Raw genomic sequence first — 18683 nt, forward strand, 5'->3', positions numbered from 1 at the left:
AAATAAAAATCTCTAGGAACATCAAACCTTTTTTTTTAAACAACAATGTTGTCGCTAATACATAAAGCATTAAATTGTCATCTTCCCATACCATAAACTTGTAAACTAACTACAAATATTATAGATATTATAGTATTAAATTGTCTGGAGAAACTGTCAAATCTTCACAGCCTGAATTTTTAAGTCCACCAATTACAAAAATTGTATTACCCATACTAACTACAGAATGATCACTTCTTTTTTATATCATATTAAGTTGATAATTCCATTTGTTTTTATATAATCATAAGCTTGTACTGATTTTATTATACTTAAACTATCTTCCTTCACCTCCAGTTACAACAACTATAAATTCAAAAACTGTACAAGCTGCATTATATCTTGTTACATTTAGATCTGCTATTGCGTTCCCCGTAACAGTGTTTAAACTATAGGTGTAACACGAACTAAGATTCTTAAAATCATTAACCAACCTTCCTATTATGTACAAGTTTCTCATGAACGAACATATACAAAAACTAAACCGTTATTCTAATTCTATATACTGATGCTTCCAAGTTTTATTCTTTTTAGAACAAGTTTCAACAGATAAACAAGAATTACATAATTGATGATAGCCAATAACGCTATTAACAATAGCAAATGTTTTTGATTTAATAGTAGTTATTTTTAGTATATCATGAAAATATTCCATACCTTGAAACTTAGTAACTTAAAAACTTAATATTTTTAATTGAAAACTTTATTCTCAAGCCCATAAGTTTTGTTTCTGCCTACACAAGCCAAAATACTGAACCCTTCTTGGTTACAATATCTATTTTCATACAAAACTTTTCATACATCAGTAATGGAGAAAAAATTGTTCTTTAGAATCAATTTGAACAAAGATAGAGTGTGGAGCTAAATAATTTAAAGTTTTTTCAGTTTAAATATAATTTTAAAAGCATAAAGTACAACTGTTTATGTTTAATACCATACTAAAAAAATAAACAAATTAGAGAAAGTATTGATGGTTGATAGAATATTAAAATTCTAAGACTTTTGAAATTTCTTGTTTACTTAAATAAAGTACAAAAATATTTGGTTTGTTTTGATCAATATTTTTAAATTTTAGTTTATAAACATACTAGTTTTACTTCATTGAAATAAAAAACTTTATAAATTTTAACAAATATGTTAGTTTTATTTACATTTTTAAATACTTGATATTTACATTTAATTTTTTTAAATTTTTTATAGCCCTAATAACAACTTATTGAACAGTTCTATAGTGTTTGAGATTTTTGCAGATAAAATGAGATCTCAAAAAAAAAACTTAAAATGTTTAATTCATTTACATTGTCCTGGACAAGACGTTAAAAGGTATCCGTGGTGTGCGACTCGAAAACCGAAAGGTTTTTACCTGCACCAGGTCCTAGAACCAAGAATTTTGAGTTTGTTTTATTTGTCGTTCAATAAACTATATATTTATTGGTGGTAAAAAAATAACCTTTATGTTAAGCTTACTGAAGTTTACGTTAAACTTAAAAAGCAATTATTTGATAGTTGTAGGTGTCTCGTAATTTTAGCTTTAAAAGTGTTTGTTATCACTTTGTTACTTAAAAGTTTAATAACTAATTAAGGCACCACGTTAAATAAAATAAAACGTGTTTGTTATTGTAATCAAAGTTTTCTACTGTAAACTAAACACAAAAAAAAAACTTAACTACTTTATGAAAAATACAAAAATCCGCTTAACTAAACGTCCGAATATTTTTTTAACGTTTATTTGTTAGAAACTTGTTTGTAATGATAATGTAGCTTTTTATAGTATAACTAGTCGTTCTTTACCTAAAATATTAATTCTAATTAAAAAAATACAAACTCAGTGTTCATAGGAAATTGCTTTGCAACTGAAACAAAAGATTCGTTAACAGCATCATTTCGTAAATAGTTATCGAAATGCGAAATGCTTGGTAAAATTGACCAAGGGATGTTTGTAAAACCTTCGTCACTACTCTGTAATTTTGTAGCTGGAGAACATTAAATGTGTTCATTTTAGCATACCATAAGTTAAGTTATTGTATAAAACAGACATCTTTTTTTTTTCTCAACCAGATTTTGCAACTTTACAAATTCATTATAAAAGTATATAAACCCCGGGTCGGCAAACTACCGCCCTTGATGTAGTATTTTGCAAAAAACATACTTTTTTGAATACTAGAATAAATAAAAATTGTCGTGAAAATATACAATTAGGATTATAATGTTATAAATACTATTTACTAATGCTTAATAATTGCTTAGTTTGTCAAAGTTTCAGTTTAATACAGTATTTTATTTTATTCATTTAATGAAATAAAAAGTTTTCGGTATGTGTGTTTAATTTTAGACTTAATTATATGAGTTTTAGATATTAAGTAAGTTTAATTATAATTTAGATGTATGTATAACTGTTTATATTTCTATATTTTTTAAAAAATAGTTGTATTACTACTAAAGTTTGTTACTGAATCTTAAATTTTTCACTTATTTTAAGTAAATTTCTTATCGAAAAACTAATGCATGTTTCATTTTTATCAACAATTATTTTGTTTTTCAAAAAGTTATAGTGTTACAAACTTGATATATAAAATGTAATGGAATAGATAAACTATTAAGTAATGATGTAAAACACACATAGCCAAGCATAATTTTGAAGAAGAATCGGTTTTAATAAAAAAGTTGTGTCCAGGTTTGAGTTGTTATTTCTTAAAGATTTTTTTAATTTAATGGTTTTTACATTATTTAGGTATAGTTGAAATTTACTGTTTTAGAGTGCTTGGTGTATAACATTAATGGTTAAGTTTAGATTTAACAAGTAAGCAATCAATTAATAACAATAGTAAAACTTACTTTTTTTGAATGACATTCTTTGATGTATATAATATGCCATCATGTACTGTTATCAGTGTTTTATTGTAACTTACACTGACATTCGTCTATCGAAACAACTGTTGTGAATAAAACAGATATTTGCGATTTTTGCATTAACCTTATATAATTTTAAAGTTGGATTTGTATCATCTTAGAAAGCGGACCAGATTTACCACGAAATTTCTTTTGCGGGCCACAGTTATTATATAACTCTATTTGGGCCGTGAAATTTTTATAATACCTTTATAGAAATTTAAAAAATCTTTTTTTTTTAATTGTTGTAGTTAAACAATCGTTTAATGAACATTAATGTTCACTAGAAATAAAATTAAGAGTACATTTCAAAACATTTGCCATAAAAAAAACAATTTTACTTTTTCTGCATTCTTTTTCTTTTTATTAAAATACGTCACAGGCCAATAATTCAGTTTGGCGAGCCGAATCCCGCCTACAAGCCGTACGTTACCCACCCCTGTTTCAAATACACTTTTTAAACTTTCACTGGTTAATTCTTCGTTTTAATTACTTACTGGTTCTAAAATTTTTACTTTTTATATTTTTTTTGTGTTTTAGAAGTGCTTTTAAAACGAATATACATATTTAACTACATATAAATACTTGTGTAGGTATCAGAAGATTTAGCTAGTTTTGTATAAGTATGATGCAGACAAGAAAAATATCAAAGACAGTAATAAAGAAGAATCATAACCAAAGCTAAAAGATCAAAAAAACTGTAATGAAAATCATGCTTCATCCAAAGTCTAAAAGTTTTTTTTTACACCACTTAATTGTCTTATTTCATTAAACTTTATTAATCAAAAAATATTCCATGTCTAGATAATGTGATTTGTGTAAGTACCAAATTAATTTGGAAACTTTAAATTTAATATATATTTTTCTAATTAGACGAGTATTTAGTTAAAATATTATTAACTAATATTTATAATACAGTGAACAACTAAAAAGTAAAGTTTAAAAAATATAGCTATACCGCTTCAAAAAACTTCGAATTGGTATCATAAAGTATTGATAAAATAAGTATAACAAAGCAAACTCTTTCGTTACTAATTGTAGTAAATGAAAATCACACAAGTTTGATAACTGTCTATAAGAATTTCTAACATAAACTTTAAACACTAGCATTTATTTAAGTTTTTTAGAATAGTCGTTTGTTGTTTATAATGGGCCAGTTATTTAGAACGTTCTTCTTCATACATACTAGATTACAAACTATGAATCAAATGAAATAATTAACTCACGCCTAGTAAGTATTTGCTTTTAGATTAGATGGAAAACAGTTATTCATAAAAACTTTAATAATTCAAGTCTTTGAATATCGATATAACGTTTTATACTATAAAAATCTCGCTGTATGTTTTTCGTTAAACACTCTATTATTTTTAAGTAAAGTAAAATAAATATAATGGCAAGTTATTATTTGTTCAAAATTTATTTAATACGATAAATCGTTCAAACATTTCTTTAAAACAAATTAAAGTTGAGCTTGGATCCATGGGATGACAGCAGAGTTCTTGGAGTAGATGGTTGGGTAGACATCGGCATCACAGGTACCTGATCCCCATGAGGTGTTTCCGATCAAGTATTTGACTCCATTAACTTCTTGCCACAATGGACCGCCAGAGTCTCCCTGTTTATTTAGTTCAAATAAGACTAACAGTACTTTTATAAGCAATTATAAATGTTATCGAAAATCTATGACTACCACTTTCAGAGAAACCGTTATAGTTAAAAAAAACTATGATTGATTGTGTTTTCAAAGATGTATAAAATCATAGAAAATTACTAGTAAAAAATCAAACACACGTTGCAAGATCCAGTTCCTCCGAGTCCGACACATTGGGATTGTGGGGTGATTCTGAAAGATCCCCAGACGGCAGCGCAGTCACTGTCTTCCATCAATGGAACATCGGTGATTTGGAGGTTGACTGGGAGAACTGGGTTTCTTCCTCCGATCTTTCCCCATCCTGAGATGGTTCCGACTCCGGTGAACTCTTGTCCGGCAGCTGGAAGAGCGATGGTTTCGACGAGTCCTGATTTCAAGGTGACGGCAGATTTGAGGGTGATGACGGAGTAATCGTAGTTGATGATAGCTGATTGGGTGAAGTCGGGGTGAACAACCCAGGTGCTGATTTTCATTTGTTGGGCCAAGTTGTTGGATTGAAGTCCTTCAAGGGCAACAGTGGCGCTAAAAGATATCACGATTTGCAACAAAACATGTTTGAAAAATAGTTGACAGATTTCGGTAGTTAAAAAATATAAAATAACTTAATTGGTTTTAAGAGTAAAAGGTTGAAGTTTAAAAAAGTATTTTAAAAATTAGATATTGATCATAATTTTGTCAATAAAAATAAATAAGTAATTTTCACCATATTAAAGCAATACTTTAGCTTAATTGGAAATAACCAGCATAATTAACAACTACATTTGTTAAATTTGTAAAACGGAGATAGTATAATTCAGCTTAATAAAAAAATATAGAACATGCATTCAGAGTTTTAATACTTGATCTTTTTTAAATACTAAGTTCGATATTTTGATAATTACTACAAACAAAAGCTTACAATTGCCATCCGGAGATTCTGCAGTGACCAGCTGACATGACGTGGGTGGTTGAGAGAAGAGAAGCTCCACAGAAGTGGGATCCTCCTGATTGGAGGGAAACTTGGAATGGTACTGGGGAGGAAGCATCAGATCCTCCGATGATACGTTCGTCAGCCAAGGCGGCTGTTTAAAGTTAATAATAAAATTTCAACACTTTGTGCTAATACCTTCATGTTTGCTTTTATTAATAAAACTTTTATTAAAGCATTGTTATAAAAAAAAGGTTATTATGGCCGTAGATATTGTAAGCATAGTTAGTTAAAAGTATTAAGAAATAAATAAAAAATTAAAATTTTTGCAGTATTTTACTAAAATTATAGTGGACAGTTTTATTCTTTGTGTTTAATAGACTAAGTAGTTTTAACTTATGTGGTGTTTAGTTTGATAAAAAAATGTTTATAACAACTTAAAGCTAAAGAAGTATCTTAAAACTTGTACAAATTATATCATTAAAACTTACCGACAGCCAAAAGCAAAACAGCTACAAAAAATTTCATTCTTGTTGTACTAAGTGTTATCAGTTGAATGATGTGTTTTTATCAAAAATTATTCTTTTATACCAAATTATTGCCATATTGTTGATTTCACATACTACGAAATATTTGATGTTACTTTAAATGAATTTTAAAACAAATAAGTAAGCTCAACGATCTTGTTTGTCGTTTTAAGTTTTATGATTGCATAAAATATTTCATGTGAAACTGTTTTAAAGTTATATTTTTGAAGAAAAAACTCAGAGTTACTACTCTTAAGTTTATTCGAAATAATTGGTGTAGTACCCTCAAATTTTTTTTTTTATAAAATAAATAATGAAAAAAACTTGGTCAAAAGTAAATGCCTAACAAAAAAATTTATTTATTTAGTAACCGTGATTACAGAGAAGTCCAGAAAATATTAAGTTGGTTATACTGCATTGTATTATAATTTTATTTCTTGAAAATAGACCGTACTTTTGTATGTGAAATATGGTGTTTCTAGAAGTAAAAAAAAACTTAAATGACAAAAATATTTAAAATTAGTTGAAAAATCTTAACAAGAACAAAAATTAAGTACACGCTGAAAAATTATTATAAACTAAGATATATTTAAAAGCCTATGAATAAGTAAAAGTCATATAACTGAATAAATGAGCAGCATACTGTATGCTTGCATTAACATAAAGTATCATATAAAAAAAAACTTATTTAAAACTTTGTCAAACTATATATGTGTTTTATTTATTTTTACAGACAGCTGATTTTTTGCCAGCTGTAGTAGTACTGCTCAAATTTGATTGATTTAGTTTTTTGTCTAAATGTTAGTACTATACTGCTGTAACATTACTGTTTCTTATTTACACAAAAATTAATGAAAATGTTCAAAAAAAAGTACTACTGCAGTGCAGCCGATTCGATAGTTTTTGTATTACTATTTGAACTAGTTTTGTAATTTTCATCTACCAAATTTTACTTTTTCTGAGAAAATGTGTTAAACACAGGAACACTTTTGAAGTTTGATATTTTGTTTATGAAGTTTTGTAAATTTAAAAGCTAAATATTTAAGAAAATATTTTTAATAAATTTCAAAAATACTCAAGTATAAACTTTTCATGTTTTATAAAAATGTTCAACTTGAGTCGTAGTTAATTTTGTACACATTTGAAAGTCTCTATCACTTGACCGATATCTTTTAGGATGTACAAACTTTTATCATATGTGTTTTTATTTTTTTAAACTGTTTTTTAAATGCGCAGTTTATTGTATTTAAACCTACTGTGCAATAAAGTTTAAGAAGCCCATACCCTTTAAAGTTTGAAATGGATTCACTACTTTGATAACTTATACGTGTTACTTTGCTAATAAGCTGTAATAAGAAAATATCTAAAAAAATTATAAAATATAAATTTTATTAGAAAATGTATTTTTCTTTGTTAAACTGAATTCTTTAATTTTGTAGACAAGCTATCATCCGTTTTATTTGCACATTTTTTTTTACACTTTATCATATAACTAAGAGTTTTAATTTTTATACAAGATGTACTACTTTATGGTATCTTTTTACTGATATTTCTAACCATATTGCTTTTCGTTGATAAATCTTTTGACTATTTACTTTATATAACTTAGGAAAATCTGTTATTTAAACCATATATGTAATATAAAAAAGTATTTCCACACTAAAACTTTAACTTGTTAATTTTTTTACCCTTACACAAAGGAGCCGCAACAAGAAATAAAAAAAATAAATAAGAATTTTTCAATGAAAATTTGATGGCAAAAGTGCTAATGAATTTAGTAAAAGTTTTAAATTTGTTAATTGATTTCCTTGTTATTATTTATCAATTTTTCAAGAACATAATTTACAAGATGAAATTGAAGTATCACATAAACGAAATTTTCACTTTGAACGCATGTCTAACTTGATTTCAATAATTTTGCCGGCAGTTTATAATAGCGTGATGATTCTTAAAAAATTAAACTTGATGTTGTAGTTCATATTTTGCACGCTTCACAAACAAAAGAATATTAAACTGAGGGCTACTTCGAATGTCAAGTTTTCAAATGCGATGAAACTGGTTTGTATATGAAAGTGTTGCCAGAACATACCGTGGCACTAGTACACCACCGGCCGGATGAAACAAAAACCGTGAACCAGACCAGAAATTGTTTCACAATTAATCCGATTCCGTGAGTTTTATGCTAAGAAACAAGAAATTTATGCCAAGCAAACTTTGATCCTCTCTTTTTTTAGAAAAATGTCCGATATTAGTTAAACTGTTTACGATGTAAATTGCTATTGTTATATTAATTTCAAACTTTATAAAGTTCTGTTTAGTTTATTTTTTGTCTGTTTTAAATATATGTTTTTTTGAAGAAACCTAAAAGGAATTAAAATAACAGATAATTAACTGTACATTTTATTATATGCGTTCCATAATATTAATGAGGTAGATTATTAAAAAAGAAAAACGATACTTTGTCCTTATCCGGCTGAAGGCTAAACCAGCCTTTAAAAAAACCTTGCCCAACGTGACCGGATAAGCGAGAAAGCACTGTACAACAATTAGGTGTTCTAATATAACATTTATAATAATACAAGACAACTTTACAGTACAAAATTATTTGGAATGCTTAGCTAAAAGTACATTCTATTAAAAGGGCAAATTTTATTCATAATCTGAAAAGTGAGCGACTTAATCGATCAGTTTGAAAAACCTTGATTTGTCGTAGCTCTAAAAGTATTATACTAAACTTACTGATATGAGAAAAGTAAGAAGAATACTTTAGTAAGAAATGTTTAAAGTAATAAACTTAGTTCCCTGCTTAAAAAATGGAAGCATTAAAGAAAACAAGCTAGTTATAGTTTAAAACAACAAATAAAATATTTAAGAGTAAAATATACAAATACAAAACTCAATAAGGTATGTGTAACTACTACCTTTCAAATACGTGAAAAATAAAGCAGCTTCTTTGTTTTTTAAAGTCGTTTAATGTTTACTATTTTCAAGAAAAACTCTAAAACAATTATTATACAACAAAAAAGTTTTAAAATGTTAAAGCAAGAAATATTTTTAGACTTAATTTAAAATTAATAATTAACAATGCTTCTAAGCCTGTTATCATACATAATTATTAACTAATTTTTTGTGAAACTATCTTTTACTCAATATTTAAAAAAACTTTTAACTTGTATACATTTTTTTACTTTGTAGCGTTAAAAATAATTTTTATTATTTTTTGCTAAGATTCGAAAATAGAAAAATAGTTAAGAAAAAATTTAAAAAGAAAAAAGTGTTACTTAACTGTTGTTATTCCTATAATTTTCTATTAATAACTAACACGGAAACATATCGATAAAAATATTTGTTTTATTACTAAGTATTATACAACGTTGAACAAAAAAAGTCTTTGAGAAAACAAACATATGCTTAAAATATGTATAAAAACCAACGAAATATATTGAGATATCATTCAACTGATAACAATTAGTATAACAAGAATGAAAGTATTCGTAGCTGTTTTGCTTTTGGCCGTCGGTAAGTTGTTCTTTATTTCTGCACTTGTTATAAAGTTTTGACTTGTCAAACAACACTAAGCATGTACTCAAACTAGTTAAAAATTTTAGTTATACTTATAATTCATTTAGAAATATACAGTTAAGAACTATAGAAAAATTTTTACGTATACTTTTTTTTAATTATCTTATAAAGACTTTGAACTTTTTCTTTTTTTATTAAAAGTTATAAACCAATGATTTATGACCACAATATAAAATAGTTGGAAATTTTCCAAAGGTATTAAGAAATAATTGACAGCCATATCATTATGTTACTTTTGTAAAACAAATATTGTCAATACAGCCGCCTTGGCTGACGAACGTATCATCGGAGGATCTGATGCTTCCTCCCCAGTACCATTCCAAGTTTCCCTCCAATCAGGAGGATCCCACTTCTGTGGAGCTTCTCTTCTCTCAACCACCCACGTCATGTCAGCTGGTCACTGCAGAATCTCCGGATGGCAATTGTAAGTTTTTGTTTGATTTCCTATAAAAATAATCGAGTTAATCTTAAATTGAAATTAATTAAAATATTATATATATACATTACATACAACTTTTTTATTCTTTTGGTTCAACTCTGAAAACAAAAATTCAAGTTTTACAACTTAAAATTATATACATTAATATTAAATATCACGTCCAGCGTTGTATCCGATATTATTTTCAAAAGACCTATTTGAAACTTTTAAAAATATTAGTATAAAAATCATTAAATTATAATTAATTTGAGTAAATTACTTTCTTTCAGTTTACCTAACATTTATTTTGATAAAAGAACTACTATCTTTTTTTTAGTTTTTATTTTTCTAAATTTAAATTATTACCTTATTATAAAGATGTAAATTAAGATAAGAACTTCCAGATGAAATTTTAAAGAAAAACTAATATGGACTTTTTGGTTATGATTGTATAAAACTATTAAACTATGATTTATATACAACTTTAATTTAAAAGTTTATTATACTTGATTAAATAATTAAAAACTATGACAAAAAAATAAATTTTTGTACCAGCGGTTCTTGTATTAACATTTTTTATTTACAAGATATTTTTAATAAACAGTATTAAATTAATTCAACCAAAAAACTTATTGTAGCCTTTCAGCATTCAAAATTCCTAAATAATTTAAAAAGAGAGGTAATTTGTATTTGATTGTTATTTATGTAACAAAATAAACACTTTAGCGCCACTGTTGCCCTTGAAGGACTTCAATCCAACAACTTGGCCCAACAAATGAAAATCAGCACCTGGGTTGTTCACCCCGACTTCACCCAATCAGCTATCATCAACTACGATTACTCTGTCATCACCCTCAAATCTGCCGTCACCTTGAAATCAGGACTCGTCGAAACCATCGCACTTCCAGCTGCCGGACAAGAGTTCACCGGAGTCGGAACCATCTCAGGATGGGGAAAGATCGGAGGAAGAAACCCAGTTCTCCCAGTCAACCTCCAAATCACCGATGTTCCATTGATGGAAGACAGTGACTGCGCTGCCGTCTGGGGATCTTTCAGAATCACCCCACAATCCCAATGTGTCGGACTCGGAGGAACTGGATCTTGCAACGTTAGTTTTATTTTTATTTTTATTTTATTTATACACATTTGAATCAATTGTAAAACTTTTTTTTAAACTTTAATCGTTTTTTTTTGAAAGTTATGTCATATATTTGCCGACATATTTATAACTGGTATTTCAAATACACAGGGAGACTCTGGCGGTCCATTGTGGCAAGAAGTTAACGGAGTCAAATACTTGATCGGAAACACCTCATGGGGATCAGGTACCTGTGATGCCGATGTCTACCCAACCATCTACTCCAAGAACTCTGCTGTCATCCCATGGATCCAAGCTCAACTTTAATTTGTTTTAAAGAAAATATTTGAACGATTTATTGTATTAAATAAATTCTGAACAAACTACACGTTGTTTTTTTTATTTCTTCTTAAATTTTCTATGAAGTAGTTTAATATTTAAAGAAAAACTAGTACACAAGTAATTTATTTACATTATTATCATTAAAATTCTTCTTTTAAAATTTTGTCTTTCAGATCATATCTAACTAGTATTTTAATATATAAATGTTATACTAGGTATAAACTATTCATTTCTCTTGATTTTTTTCTTAGTATCTTTACAGCATCTACAAAAAAACACATTTTAATCAACTACCTCATTTTAAACATTGTACAAACATTCAGAAAATTAATATAATTGCTGCTTTAAATTTTGCCTTAAAATTAAAAGTATGTATTAGAATAAAATATATTCAGTTTATAAGCTAGTAGAAACATAATTTAGCCTAAGTTGTGATAAAAAATCTGCCTTGTAATACTTATCATAGCTTTAACCATTTCATTAAAACTTTAATGTAGTAAAGAATATTTAAAAAAAAAATATTTTGTGATTTACAACACTAAAACTTCAATTATTGGTACGAATGTTTTCAAAAAGTTATATTTTTCTGTATATGATATCTGTGTTTAGATGAATGCAGTTTTACTTTTTTACTCGTTTTCATATACGATTAAATTACTCAGGTCGCATTTGACAATGTTTGACACTTTTGTATAGCATAAAAATATTTACTAAGCTCTAATTTTAGACCTTTACCAGCTTAGTTATTTTTGTTTATGTCATAATAAAAGTTTCAACAAAGTCTGTATTGTTTTAGACCATGTTTTATCTAAAAACTAGACCGAAGTGTTTTGAAAATAAATTAAGCTTCTTTTATTATGATTGTTTTAAAGTTACGCATTTTGTAAGGTTAAGTTTTATTGTTAGTACACAAAACCTTTGACGGCTGAAACTTTGCTGTCAGAATCAATATAACGAACTATCAAACTTTGCACTAATTCAATTCCAGCGGTTTAGTAAGTCTTACAGTTTATGTTTTAGTTTTAACTGTCATGTTACAAAAAATATTAACACATTCAAACTTATGTAACGATTACCTAAAATGTCTGCAAAAATAAGAATCTGGTTTAAAAATATAAGTAGTACTAAAAATTTTTTACTTATATGTTTACTTTGTATCTCTATGAGAAAATTGTAACACAAATATTTGCGCACAAAACTTAAAGTGTAACCAAACGAAAGTTTATTAATTATTCAGTGTTCAGTATTCAGAACTCTTTATTTTATTGTTTCTGATTTCCGGCCATCCTGCTTACTACCCGTGTAAAAGTGTCAGTAGCGTCCACCTTATCTTATAACGATGCCGTGCATTTATAACCCAAATACCCAAATACAATATGCGCAAAACTCTTCACTCAATCAGGAAATAAGTTAATTTGTTAGTTCCAGCGTGCATTTAAATCGTAAAGGGAAGAGTAAGATAATACTAATAGAACAAAATTTCTGCTAGCACAAGTCTTCTTGTTCGAAAATATGGTTTAACCCATTAAAAAAAAAAGTTATAATAATACTTCATTTTACGTCTATGTTACTTTTAAGATAAGGGTGGGCAAACGTACGACCCGTGGAAGGACTAGATCCATCAATCCGTAGCTAGCAAAAAAAAACAAAATTGTAGTATGCATTTTTCGAATTACGCAAAATATTTTTTAGCAAATTCAGTCCACAAAAGAATTTTTATGGTAAATCTGATTAACAAACAAGAGAACTCGCATCCCTCTATTTTAACACATCAAAACTTGAGTTTTTTAAACCCTTAAATTTGCATTTTTTTCATAAATGTGATTCCGTTTTTATAATTATTAATTGGTTTTTAAAACAATTTTTTAGTAAAAATACTATTCTGTGACTTGTTCCTCTACTGTTAAAATAATCAACCACATTAAACTTAAAAAGCTTAGGTTTGTTGTTAAAATGAGTTTAGAGTTTATTTAAATACCGTTTAATAATGTAGTTGAACTTTGAACGTACCACATTCGTGAATAGCTTAATTTTTACTTCCAAATCAGAAACATGTTTTTTTTTAGTATTAACTTCATTATTATGACAATATAATCTAGTTTATAGAACGACAAAAAAGACGCTCAAAATATTTAGTCCTAGTACCTTGTGGCTTGTGAACGAAGAACCTTTTAGCTATAGAGTCGCACATCAATTGAATACCTTTTAGCGTCTTGTTCAGGAACACCTGTTAATCAGTCATATATCATTTAAAGTATTTGTGATTTGAAATAGCTAAACACTGTTTTGAAAGAATTTTGTTAATGAAAAAGATCGAAAAGTTATGTATACGTATAAATACGTATTTACTTAATACGAAATTACTAATTTTTATATTTGTATTTATAGTGATACATAGATAAACCAAATATACTCTATATATTTTTAAAAACTAATTAAAAAACTTGTAGGTAGTCTAAGAAACTCTAACAGATAGTTATCAGAAGTTGAGTAGAGCATAAATCTATCGGTTTTGAAGGCTAAAGCTCTAATAAATTAAAATTGTCAATTATACATCCTTGAAGAATTAAGGTCAAAGAAATGAAAGTTTAGAAAATGCTAGACAGATAAAAGTTGAAAGTATAAAGAGTCTATTTTGAAAATACAGTCACCTCTCGCGAATCTACGAACATTATGTCCACAGCATAAGTGCTTAATTAAACATTAGAACGTAATAAACGAGAGGTAGCAAATATACTTTCTATATTGGCTACTTTTTTTAATGAATTTGTTTAAATACAGTTTAGGAACTTTCCCACTTTTTGTTTACAAAATTAGTTTTCCTTTAGTTGTACATTTATGTAAAAAGCTTTTAATAAATAATAATAAAAATGTGTCTTCCATAACAAATCTCTTGAACTCAATGGCTTTGCTTTGTATATTTTAGCTGTCCCTAGCCCCCTTTTATTTCTATAAATCAATCATGGTAAAATGTTCAATTTCTCACAATGTTGCATAAAGTAGACTACATAACTAAATAAAGATCTTATTTTTAGATACTTTGTTCCTTGCCCACCTAAGATTAAATTTTTCTTGCATTTTATTAGAGAAAGAAACGTTTAGGAAAAGAAATTTTTGAAAGAAACTTCAGAAAACGTTTATTTGCAGAGGAGAGAATGAGTTATGATGTTTTCTACCATAAAAAAAAAACCTTAAAGACACCTGAAATATAAAAAGCAAAGCCTTAGGGTTCAAGAGATTCCTTATGGTAGGCACAAACTAAAAACACAAAAATCTCAAATTCAAAATTTTAAAATCAGTGTCGTTTGTATTTATATAAAAATTTACTTTTAAATTTTCTAGAATGTTCTTTTCAGAACTGTTTCCAAAAAACCTGGAAATACCGTAAATTTGATAGTTTAGGCAAAAAAAAAAAAAAGAAAAACAGGTAAGACCTCGGAGTTAAAAAAAAAATAATTTTGAAAAACTTTGATATAAAATACATATACAATAAATTAAATATAGTGTAAACTCAATACATTCAATAAATTTACAATATTAAAAGGTTTTTGAAGTACTTTTTTCAAGGTTTTCAAAGTTCTAAAATGCTACATAACTAAACCTAAACAAAAGTGCATAACAAGAGGTGACTGTACTAGAACAAAATTTAAGAATAAATTGCTAAGGCACAGTTGCCAGAATTTCAAAAAATAAAAATTTATGAATACTTAATAAACAGTTGTTTGTTTTAACTTAAATGTCATGGTCAATTAATTGTATTTTCACTTGCTGATAGAGATCTGGTCTGGCAACTATGATTTACTTAAGGTGGGTACAAGTCAGATATGCACATTATTGCACGTAGGGTCACTTTTGAACAAAGAGTCATTTTTGTAGAGACTGAATTAAATAAATAAAACAAAAAAAAAAAAAAAAAATAAACAAAAACAAAAAAGGAGGAAAATAACTTATGTACGAGGGTAAGGGTCAACAGTGATAGTTAAAATCAAATTATTTAAAACAAAATAAACTAAAAAATTTTCAACCTACTAAATTGAGTACAAAATTGTCTTTGTACAAAAATGTTCGTTTTTGTAAAAGTGTCTTCATGTAAAAGTGTCCCTTAGTTCATATTTGACACCTACCCACTTAAGGTAGTTGCTGGTAAATCTTTTTATTGAAGAGTTTCGGAGCTGCAGCTATTTAAAATAATTGTGATTTTAAGTGAAAAAAAGTATAGTAAAACCAAAATGTTACAAAATAACCATTAAATAAAGAAGAGATTAATTATATGTTAATTTTTTAAGAGTGTTAAAAGTTGTTTTTTTAGCTAAAATCTACATTGCCGACCTTTCGGCCATACCAATCCACACTCTAATCTAAGGTTTAATCATAATAGACTAAGAAGTTTATTGTACAAAAATATTATTTACTGACTGAGTAAAAGGAACTAGTTTATAAAAACTTTTAAAAAATTACAAACATATCATATTACATAGAAACTACCCCTAAGGACTTATGTAATAAAGTACATTATGGGTTACTAATAAATATTGATTATTAAATGGTTCCAAAATTGTTTAGATTAACCTAACCGACTAAACTTGACCAATTTTCAAATAAAAATTTACTCAATTTACCCTTATAAAGTGATATATATACAAATAAGTCAAGTTTAAAGTATAGTAGTTTGTACTATGTAATATACTAAAATTTAAGTTAAGACATTAACTCTATAACTTATTGGTATACAATTCTATCCACACAAACTTTTGTAAGAACAATATAAAAAACCAAACTGATTTGCAGTCTTTGTTAACAAAATTACATAAATAAAGAGAAGTTTAATTTTTTTTTTTTAAATAAATAAATATAAATTTTCAGTTTATTTTTAATTTGTTTGTTTACCAAAGCCACTCAGGATACTTAAGGAAAAAGGTTGATTTTTAACCAACTCACTCAGTTTAAATAAATTCTGATTTTTTTTCAAAAACTGAGAATATTTTGTGTTCAAAAAATCTTAATTGAAATAAGGTTTTTAAGTACTTTTTAAGATAAAAAATCTTAAACTAATTGAAAATTAATTAATTTTGTCATTAAAATTTATATTAAGTTTTTATTTTTTACTATTTGTAGTATCTCTTAAAAGTTAACTGCAAAGGCAAGGGGGTCCAACTGGTATTTTAAGTTGATCTTACTTAGTAGAGTTTTACCTAAGTCAACAGGTACTTTTTATAACAAAATTTGATGATATTAATCTAGATATCTGGTTATTTTGTTTGTTGAAATATTGTATAAAAAATGGTTGTTTATTATTTTTTTCTTTTTTCTGAATTCATTTGGACTAAATTATTTTATTTTTTATTATTCAGGGGCAACTAAAGGTACAAATTCTGAAAAAAAATGTTTAAGGTGATTGATCTCAAAATAAATATATAAAAAAATAATCTTGTAGGTCTAACTATTATGATCTTGATTGTAAAAGAAAAATAAATTTTGAGAACTACATAAAATTACTACATTTTGAAACTTATCTCAGAAATAGTTGAATTTTTAATGTGCACGTTGGTCTTATTAATACATTTATGATGGTAACATAGTTTTGTATTTTAACGGTATTAAAAGAGGTATTAAAAAACACAGTGATTTTTCCAAATTTGAATATTTGCTTACCCCTTTTGGCCAACTTAGACTTGTTTGAAATAATGATAAACTTATACTTGTTTTTTGTTAGAACTTAAATGAGATTGACTTAATTTGTAAGCTTAAACTAATAATGTTTTGTTTGGAATATACTTTTGTTTTATTTTATTTTACCAAAATATTATAATAACAAGACTTAAGTGAAACATCTTATTAATAATTATTATCAGTTTTCCAATGAGTTGTGTTCTGGAAACCGATATTAAAAAGAAGTTTACATTAGCTTTTGAACTATGTGTGAATATCTGAACAATATAATTTTTCAACAGTTTTTAGATATAGTAGTTATTTTAATAAGTTAATTATAAAAACCTATGGACTGCAATTGTAAATGTTTTTGGGAATTTCAAGTCTCTTAAATTATATAGTTTTAATATATTTTTAGCTAAAGACCTAACTTTTTAAGTTAATGTTTCTTACATTATTTAGAAAAAAAAAAGAAGTTAAAACAAATTTATAAAAACTCAAAAGATAAAACTGATATGACCAAAAATGGAAGAAGTCTTTTTTTATGTATATTTGAAAAATTGTTATGATATTAAATATTCCTTCTACAGATTTTTTAGAACTTAAGAAAGACCAGGGTTTCCCAAAAAAAGCAATATTTTTTTATCAATTGAAATAATTTTTTGTATCATAAACAACTTTATCTATCATAATACACAGTTTTAATAGCATAGCAGTATGTCATCAATATTATTATACTCTTTAGACAGTTTTTACCTTAAATATAAATTTTTTATACTAAAAATGGACAAAAATACTTTAAAACCTAGGAAATATTCAGAAAGTATATAGCTTTTTTCAAAAACCTTTGTAAACTCTGCCTTCAATGTTATTTTTATTTAAGGGTTTAGGGAAGGGGTTCACTTTCATTTTTACAAGTTGATCTTATTTTGTAGAGTTTTATCGAGTTATCAGACATTTTCAACCATCTGAAAAAGTTCAAAGTTACTCTGAGATATAAGCAGTCAAAGTCAGTGTGCTCACCAGGTTTCTCATAGAAGGAAAACAAAAATAAAATTATTTCACTAAAATTATTTTATCTCCTTCCATTTTCAACTAATCTTTTTCAAATTTCCACAGGAAGTCCATTACTAATATTTAAGTTGATTGAATGCAGAAACTTTTTTAATCAAAAAATTAAAAATTTTATCAACAAAAAACCACCTATTTTTCTGTTTTATTTTATTTAAAGTTTTTTGTTTTTCAGTATTTTTTAAATTGCAAAATTCAAAATCTTTAAACTATAAAAGGAATGTTTCCTAAAAGTTCTAAGAGGTCCCTAGATCAAAAATGAAGGAGAAGACGGATTTTTAGATTTTTTTTTTTATTTCCAATAAAATTGACGAAAACTGAAAAGATTTGCCACATGAGTTTGTATCATAAGCTTTTTACAAAAGTTCAATTTCTCAAATATTAAATAAATTTTTCTATTTGCAGAAATTAAAATTGCATCCAATTCCAAAGCTTAGAGTTTATATAACAAAAAAAATTCACATATTTTTGAAGATATAACAAGTTTTGTATAAAATATCTTATACAACTATATGGAATCCCAAATTTTC

At 26.6% G+C, this 18683-nt stretch overlaps 2 protein-coding genes across 2 annotated transcripts; one reads left to right on the plus strand and one right to left on the minus strand.

Annotated features, from left to right (window-relative positions):
- Positions 1-4387: 4387 nt before the first annotated feature.
- Positions 4388-5690, minus strand: LOC145838863 (chymotrypsinogen B-like). Its single transcript, XM_082946487.1, has 4 exons — positions 5685-5690; positions 5468-5640; positions 4720-5101; positions 4388-4543 (listed from the first exon to the last, which is right to left on the minus strand). The coding sequence occupies exons 1-4, from the start codon at positions 5688-5690 to the stop codon at positions 4388-4390; spliced, it is 717 nt and encodes a 238-aa protein (XP_082802613.1).
- Positions 5691-9495: 3805 nt separating this feature from the next.
- On the plus strand, positions 9496-11418 carry LOC145838874 (chymotrypsinogen B-like). Its single transcript, XM_082946498.1, has 4 exons — positions 9496-9532; positions 9857-10019; positions 10740-11121; positions 11263-11418. Exons 1-4 carry the CDS (start codon positions 9496-9498, stop codon positions 11416-11418), a joined length of 738 nt encoding a protein of 245 aa, XP_082802624.1.
- Positions 11419-18683: the final 7265 nt, after the last annotated feature.

Source organism: Thalia democratica, chromosome 1 (genome assembly GCF_965202585.1).
Source record: "Thalia democratica chromosome 1, ktThaDemo2.hap1.1, whole genome shotgun sequence".
NCBI lineage: Eukaryota > Metazoa > Chordata > Thaliacea > Salpida > Salpidae > Thalia > Thalia democratica.

Bases quoted from the DNA above. Each gene is read 5' to 3' on its own strand.
- LOC145838863 (XM_082946487.1), bottom strand. The intron at 5,102-5,467 runs GTTTGTAGTAAT...GATATCTTTTAG, and splicing joins GATGGCAATTGTAAGCTTTT to CGCCACTGTTGCCCTTGAAG. The intron at 4,544-4,719 runs GTGTGTTTGATT...CTAAATAAACAG, and splicing joins GAGGAACTGGATCTTGCAAC to GGAGACTCTGGCGGTCCATT.
- LOC145838874 (XM_082946498.1), top strand. From the start codon at position 9,496: ATGAAAGTATTCGTAGCTGTTTTGCTTTTGGCCGTCG. The intron at 9,533-9,856 runs GTAAGTTGTTCT...TTGTCAATACAG, and splicing joins TGTTTTGCTTTTGGCCGTCG to CCGCCTTGGCTGACGAACGT. The intron at 10,020-10,739 runs GTAAGTTTTTGT...TAAACACTTTAG, and splicing joins AGAATCTCCGGATGGCAATT to CGCCACTGTTGCCCTTGAAG.